At 44.7% G+C, this 7,697-nt stretch overlaps 1 protein-coding gene across 1 annotated transcript; it reads left to right on the top strand.

The window, feature by feature from the left end:
• The first annotated feature begins 3,635 nt into the window (after positions 1–3,635).
• On the top strand, positions 3,636–7,252 carry LOC119275578. Its single transcript, XM_037556447.1, has 3 exons — positions 3,636–4,988; positions 6,779–6,863; positions 6,994–7,252. The coding sequence occupies exons 1-2, from the start codon at positions 3,890–3,892 to the stop codon at positions 6,835–6,837; spliced, it is 1,158 nt and encodes a 385-aa protein (XP_037412344.1). The 5' UTR covers positions 3,636–3,889; the 3' UTR covers positions 6,838–6,863; positions 6,994–7,252.
• The last annotated feature ends 445 nt before the right edge of the window (positions 7,253–7,697 follow it).

Here is a 7,697-nt window from a genome sequence, read left to right as displayed (position 1 = left end):
TTTACCTCCTTGCGGGTTTGACACTCCATACTTATCACTTCCACCTTTGCGAATTGCTACGATGATTCCCTGCACTTGGGGATTCTCAAGCTCTTTTCTGGTGCCGTTGCCGGGGAGCAATAGCGTGGGGTTGATATTCTCGTGTGTGCTTGTTTGCTTTCTTCACTAAGTAGATTTTGTTTTTCCTTTTTGTTTCTGTTTAGTTGTGGGTGAAAATACAAAAAAAATTCAAAATAATGAATATACAAAAAAAATTACTTGCCTCATATGCCTAAAAAGTTTTTCAAAAAGAGAAGTGATTGGAAAGTTACGCATTGGAGAAGTGAGGGTCGACCTTGAACACTTGTGTTCATGCTCATGGAAACAATGTAAATTTTTCATGGAAGTTTCTCTGTAAATAATTATCCCCTTGTATATATCAATTGTATTATAAAAATAATGTGCCAAGCTTTGGTTTTAGGATGATTAGATTGCTTGTTTACTATGTGCAGTACAAAAACAAAAACTTTGGCTGTAGCGCGTGAATTTACATTTTTTTACTGGAAAGTCAAATGGGTCACTTTTTGCACATTACTTCTGTACAATTTTTTTAATTTGTCATATTTTTTTAGAATTTTTGGAGTTACAGAAGTATACTAAATTTCCAGATTAGTGCAGGCTGTCCTATTTTTGACAGGTTCTGTTTTTGGCATGTTGTTTGCTTATTTTGATGAATCTATGAGTAGTATCGGGGAGTATGAACCATGGTGAAGTTGGAATACAGTAGATATAATGCTAATATGAAATTGGAATAAGTTTGCAACAGTACCTAAAGATAGTGATTATCTTTATTATATTAATGGATCTCACAAAGTTTTTGTTATTTTTTTGTGTGGATGAAGTGTTCGAAGAACGAGGAGTTACCGATGTGAGAAGAATAAAGAGAGGCAAGAGTTCAAGCTTTGGGATGCCCAAGGCATCCCGAGTAAATATTTTCAAGGATACTCAAGCATCTAAGCTTGGGGAGGCCCCGGTTGGCATCCCATCTTTCTTCTTCGACAATTATCGGTATACCTTAGTTTTTGTTTTGTTCACATGATTTGTGTTCTTTGTGTTTTTCTTTTTATTTAAGAACCATGCTAGTATGATCTTATACTCAGTGATGCCGTTGGAGTTGATGGACTCGCTTATCTTCCAAGCCTTCCGCTGTTATCGTTATTAGATGGCCTTAAGCCATATTTATTGTAATAAGTTCTCTTTTGTGACATTTGATGTAATAAGTGTGTGATTGCTACTCTGTTATAAATCCTTCAAGTACTGTGCGTGTCAGCATTAACGATCCAGGGATGGCACTGATGCACAGAGATCAGACTGTTTGAGGTCTGGTCGCTACACCCCAACCGACTGGGGTGCATGGGGCATACGTGTGCGCGATAGCAAGCAACAACTAGGCATGTTCATCCACAGCCAACCAACTGGCTAGGTCAACTACTAACGTCACGCGCAAGGGGCTCAATCGATGCAACCGGCTACAGGTCTCGACCCGATCTATGTATCACGCGCACAACAGCAACAGGGACAGTTCATCAAGAGGCAACCAACCGGCCGCTAGCTAGGTCAACTCACATCTCACACGGGGATCAGGGTAACAAACTACGTACGCCCATGAGTTTCGCATCGATCACTCGGGTTTAGTACGCAGCGAAGGGATTGCTCGGGTTCCGTAAGCAATGAGCTCGATCGCTCCAGTTCAGTATGTAGCTAGTGTGAGTGATCACGCGGGTTCAGTACGTAGTGCGAGGGATCGCTCGATTTTAGTACGTAGTGCGAGGGACCGAACGCTCGGGTTTTGTAAGCGATGATCGATCGCGCGGGTTTAGTAAGGCGAGGGATCGATCGATCGGGTTCAGTAAGCGAAGGATCGCTCGGGTTCAGTTAGCGCAGGGCTCGCATACGCGCGCGCGTATGAGAGAAACGCGCAAACCACACTGCGTCGCTCGGGCCTGACCACCCACCGATTGTCTACCGCGTATACCAGAAAACCCCTGAAAATTCTTGCCCTCACTTCTACCACGACTTTTTACGTAATGATTGGCCCAAAGAATGTCATGGAGGTGCGCCTCCGATCCACCCAGGAAGAAAAGCCCGTTTTCTATCATAATTTTTTATCATAAAAGTAGGAGCCCACCACATCTACGATTATACATGTTTTCTCACAATTATCGTCATGGAAGTGTCACTTCCGTAATAGAAAATGTTTCCGTTCAGATCATAATGTCACAGATGTGTCTTTTTTTTATAATGCCCCCTTCACATAACTAGTCCTTGAATTCATATGTCCTTCGTTGGAGAATTGTCCCTTCCATGATGTTGCCCTAAACACGTGAGTCAAATTATATCAGTTGGAGGAGGTAAACCATTGCATACAAAATATGTAATAACATCATATACTCCCCCATCCCAAAATATGTGTCTCGACTTTAGTACAAAGTTGTAGTAAAGTTGAGACACCTATTTTCTTTGGTCTTGTGGGAGCAGTTATGAAAATTGGATATCTTTTAAAATTTCTACTCGTGGTTATTATTTTATTTGGTCTTGCTCTTCTAGTGAATAATTGGTGAATTATGTACTCCAATGTATCAGAAATGTCATTGATGAAATAAAAGAATGTGTTTTGGTGGCCAAAAAATGTATACAACCGGCCTGCGGAGCAGATGCGTCCCCGCATTAGGTGCACGGCCGGCGCATTCAGAAAAACAGCCGGACGCCATCCCATTGCCATCATCAAATGGATAAAATCCGGACAAAACGAACTTCTGTTTGGAGTAGTGCGTTGGAGTCGGCCTTACGTGAAACATTTGACAATCTCAAATCACAAGGTTCGGTATAAAGGTACACGACATTCTCATGGTCCAAGGGCATGAGTATACATTAACACTTGCATGGTTATACTTATAACTTTGTGACCAAGTGATTCGCTGCCCAATAATAATAGAGATGTTTGACATTATGATAATAGTGCTAATGTATTTGAATGGAATAATCGAATAGTTTTCTTTTAAACAATGCAGACGGTCATACGTACATATATACAATCATCCCTATGAACGCACGAACACACACCCCTATCCATATGAGCACCTACAAGAGAATGTGCTGGCACATCATCTTCAGATTGAGAAAGTCGCCACATACGCCTTCGTAGTCAACGGAAACATCTTCTTCCACTAAATGCACATCGCAAAAAGACCAGGAATTAATCCAGGAAAATGCGAGCATCGGTATCAATTCTAGAACTTGAACTCTGGTGCGCCGGAGATACCACTCTCCTCCTAACCCTCCAATCTTAGGTTGGTTCACTCGAATAGGGATAGTTAGTATGCAAACCCAACATTTCAAATTTCCAATAGTATAATCTTGGGGTCGTTTATCCTTTGCACAACATTTTGATTTTCCTGTAGTTAAAAACCAACACAAATTCACAATGAACAGTTGTTAATCCGTTGGAGTAGAGCAGTGCCGTTTGAATGCATCGGTGCTTCACATGCACGCGAACGCTACGGGCACTCGGCCGCCGCGCCGTTCAAAGGCTGCCGGCTCTGCGCTGCAGTCCTGCCTCATCTTCATCTGTTCCCCGTTCAAAGGCTGCCTCCTCTGCGCGCATTTCCCCTTCCATCCCATAGCAAAAAGTTTTCCGCGAAAGACGGTTGGCCCAACGCCTCGTCCTCCGCTTTGCCCATCCTCCATTACCGTCGCGGTCTCCGCCACGCGACAGCATTCAAACTCGTGGTACGAACAACCCAATCCCATCCACCCTCCCCCTACCCCAACTCCTAAAACCCTAGCCTGCCACCACCCCGTCCCCTACCCACTACCACTTCCCCGCCACCGCTCCAAGCCGAGCGCCGAGATGGCTTCCGCCTCGCCGTCGTGGGTCATCCTGGGCAGCGTGCCGCGGGTGTCGGCCGCCGACGCCGACCTCCCCCAGGGCGCTGACCTCTCCCTCGCGCTGCCTGCGCCGCCGCGCGTCGCGGTCCTCACCATCCCCCCGCGCATCTTCCCGGGCCGCACCACCTCCAGAAGCTTCCCGTCCGTCCTCGCCGCCGACGCCTCCGGCCTCCTCCTCCTCCACGCCGACCAAGGCCCCGCCAAGGGCCCCACCGTCATCGACCTCCCCAGCCGCCGAGAGTTCTTATGGCTCCCGACCGTCGCGGGCTACTTCCTCCTCGACGCCAAGTCCGCCTCCGCACTCCCGCTCCCCAACCCCGAGTACGTCATGCACCCGGGCCACCTCGGCCTCATCGCCTCCCCCGCCGACGCCGGCCACTACATGGTCGCTGAGCTCCAGATGATCCTCGGCGGCGACCGTGCCGACCTCCTCTGCTTCTCCTCCGAAGCCGGGGAATGGGTCACCAAGGACGTCCGCTATCCGCTTCCATCCCGCCCCTTGAGCCCCAACGGCGTGGTCTCGCACTCCGGGATGCTCTGGTGGGTCGACCTCTCCTGGTGCCTCCTCACCTGCGACCCCTTCGCCGACGCGCCGGTGCTGAGGGTCGTCCCGCTTCCGGAGGGCAAGGCGCTCAAGTCCAAGGAAGCTTGGGGACTGCTCGACAAGTACCGCTGCGTGGCTGTCAGCGGCGGCAAGCTGCGGTTCGTGGACATGTACAGGAACCTTAACAGCGCCGGCTCTGTTCAGATCAGCGTGTGGACGCTCGTCGATCCGGACTCCACGGAGTGGACGCTGGAGTACGAGGCCACCTTTAAGGAGATCTGGGACGACGCGAGCTACAAGGCGACTGGCCTGCCAAGGAAGATCCCCGTGCTTGCGCTCGTCCATCCTACGAACCCCGACGTGGTCTACTTCTTTCTGGACGAGCACCTGTTCGGCGTGGACGTGCGTGCTCGCAAGGTTGTGGAGTGTGAGATCTACGAGCTGGTTCAGCCAGCTAGGGAACACGTCACCACCCGTTCCGTTCACGCTTGGCAGCTGCCACAAGCTCTCTGCTCAGGTAATTCTACCGTCTACTGTTCTTTGATTGTACGTACATTCTTGTTAGTGACTGGAAATATTGTGTTTCTGTGTAACATTGTGAGAGATCAGAGGTGTATGATGTGTTGTCTGATTTTCTAATTAACATCTCAGTTTTTTGTCGGAGAGAACATATGCAAACGTCGAACTTCCAGGATATGTTAGTTTACCTTGTTTTTGTTGATGCTACAGGGAGGGCTTATGCTTGATAAGTCATAAGTGTAATGGGCTTCTCAGATTGGGGATTTTTAGAGTAAAGCACTTCGAATTTCAATATGTAAATGGTCTTGTGTGGATGGGTTGTATGATTCACCAGAGTCACCACTTGCTGAACGATGGCTAATGCTAATTAAAAATGCCAATTTTGCCTTAGCATATGTCCAACATTAGGCACTGGACATATAGGTCTATATGCATGCTCCGGGCTTCCATTTAAAGTAATACAGTACTTGCTCTGTTCACAAATACGTATACGATGTTTTAACTTTTTTCTGAATTGGATGTATATAGACATGTTTTTAGTGTGTTCACTCATTTCAGTCCATATGCAGCCCATATTGAAATATTCAAAACATCTTATATTTGTGAACGGATGGAGTAAGATCGTTAACTGCTACACATACTCTCTTTTTTTTGTCATGTGCCTGCTAAGAGGTGCAAGTGATGTTTACACAGCTTTACTACATGTCACTGTACATTGTAATCAACACTATAGCCCCATATAAACTACAGTATGTCATGGACAGAATTGTTGAGTCTTATACTCCAGCTAGTACTGCTAGAATCAACGGCTGCTATTGCCCAAGGATTCCCAATTTATAATGTTTTTTTCCTTCCTGATAACATGCCTCTTATAGGAGTACATGTAATTTTTTTGCTAAAATTAATAGCCCGGTGTTAGATGGTTTAGACACATCCATTGAACTCTAACTTAGATACCAGTACAGCTGTACTGATTTGAAATTGCGAATAATTTTATTCCGCCAAGTACTATGCAAAGGCAAAGACTACGTCAGGTATTCCATCCATGGGTTTATTATGTTCCTAGAGAGTTGGGTAAGATTCAGCTTCAAGACTGAAGATAGTTTTAACGTTTCAAAAGAAACTGTGTTACTATGAGCACTCTATACATGCACAGTTTTGAAAATTGCCATGGTGTCATACAAATGTGTGTTTGACTTTTTGAAACATAGCATCGTTCTCTTGTATGTAGTACTAGGTATTATAAGTAACCCCCTGCTGTTTTTGTTTTTGTTTTCTAGACTTGCAATGGGCTGAGAAAGTATGCATATATAGTGAATAGGCTGTTAGACATAGTACTACATTTCTTTGGGGGGAGAAAGTACTACATTATGTTCTTAAGGACTCTGCCCCGCTTCACCGTATATGCAAAATACTAACTGAATTTTGTCAAGGGAACTACTGTTTCTATTTGAAATCTTCACTTGATTAAGCGTGTGGCTTCTTGAAATCCGTTATCTTTCCCTCTTTGTTTGTAGTACTACACTGCAAGGCATTAGAATCTTTTTGTTTTGTAATATTATGAGAATGCTTGGACGTGCCAGCTCCTTAACCATTTATTTGGTCCAGTTGCCATTGCTGTAACAAAAGGTATATAGTGATGAATGAGCATAATGAGGCAGCTATTAAACATAAGAACTACCTAATTGCTGTATTTGCCCAATGTCAGAAATCCATGGAAGCATTAGATGATCAAATGAGCTGAAGCCTGTATGCCTTGTCTAACATAATATGCTCTCTCCTTTGAAGGTTCTGCAAAGGAGACTGAAGATGGCGTGAAGGAAGAGCTGCAGCAACTCCAGCTGTGAGACGAGATTGAGGAACGAGAACCAGAGTAAACTTCTTAACTGGTTACGCTCATTGAGTTGTACATTCCATCGACCGAATTTAGTGCCCTTAGCACACTACTCATGCAGCCTGGCGTACTAAAACTTCCTTGGTGATTTTCTGTTCCTTGGTCGCAGGTAGGGGAGTAATATATCAAGTTATCAGGTGGCAATGGCGTCTTTTGGACAGCACTCGACTCAACGAAATTGGCAACATGGCTGAAACATTTTGCTTGTCTTTCTTGTTATTATTGTTTAAGTTCAGATGTTAGTAGTGCGTTTTTTATGCTTGGATACTTGATCCACCGTCATGGCTCAGAACCGAAGTGAGCTCTTGTTATGCTTCTGGCTCTTGGTAACTTTGTCAATCCATTCTCCTGCTTGGTTCGAAAAAATACTTGAAAATGTCTTAATCTGTTTTCCATTTTTGGACTAAGGTAACATGTTCTTTTTTATATTTTCTGTAAAATCACCATTTTTTTTTTTTTTTTGCTTTTGCACATCGGTTTTACCTAGTATTCGTACTCAGGAATAATGTTTAGATAGATAGCTTTTTTCCCCGATGGGCTGGTTGATCATCGAAGGTGATATTGACTCCTTACAAATATGTAAGCAGCTCGTTCATTTGTACTAAGCCAACATGTTGGGTGTGTAATATTGGAAAATAAAAATTTAGATTGCAAATAGATCACTCATTTGTACTTGAATTGGATTAGTACACTGAAATCAAGTCGGGATCACCAAAATAGAACATTGTTTGCCTTGCAAAGTCTGTGACAATACCGAGTTGCTAAGTTGCTTTTACCTGATACAACCTCATTGCAGAACTGAAGTTCATATCA

The sequence above is a fragment of the Triticum dicoccoides genome, chromosome 3B (assembly GCF_002162155.2).
Source record: "Triticum dicoccoides isolate Atlit2015 ecotype Zavitan chromosome 3B, WEW_v2.0, whole genome shotgun sequence".
Classification (NCBI taxonomy): domain Eukaryota; kingdom Viridiplantae; phylum Streptophyta; class Magnoliopsida; order Poales; family Poaceae; genus Triticum; species Triticum dicoccoides.
The sequence above is the reverse complement of the archived record's forward strand: the minus strand, read 5'-3'. Positions and strand labels throughout refer to the sequence as shown.

What these genes read in the sequence shown, in the direction of transcription:
- LOC119275578 (XM_037556447.1), top strand. Translation starts at nt 3,890, where the DNA reads ATGGCTTCCGCCTCGCCGTCGTGGGTCATCCTGGGCAGCGTGCCGCGG. An exon ending in GCCACAAGCTCTCTGCTCAG is followed by an intron (nt 4,989 to 6,778) that starts GTAATTCTACCG and finishes TCTCCTTTGAAG; the next exon opens with GTTCTGCAAAGGAGACTGAA.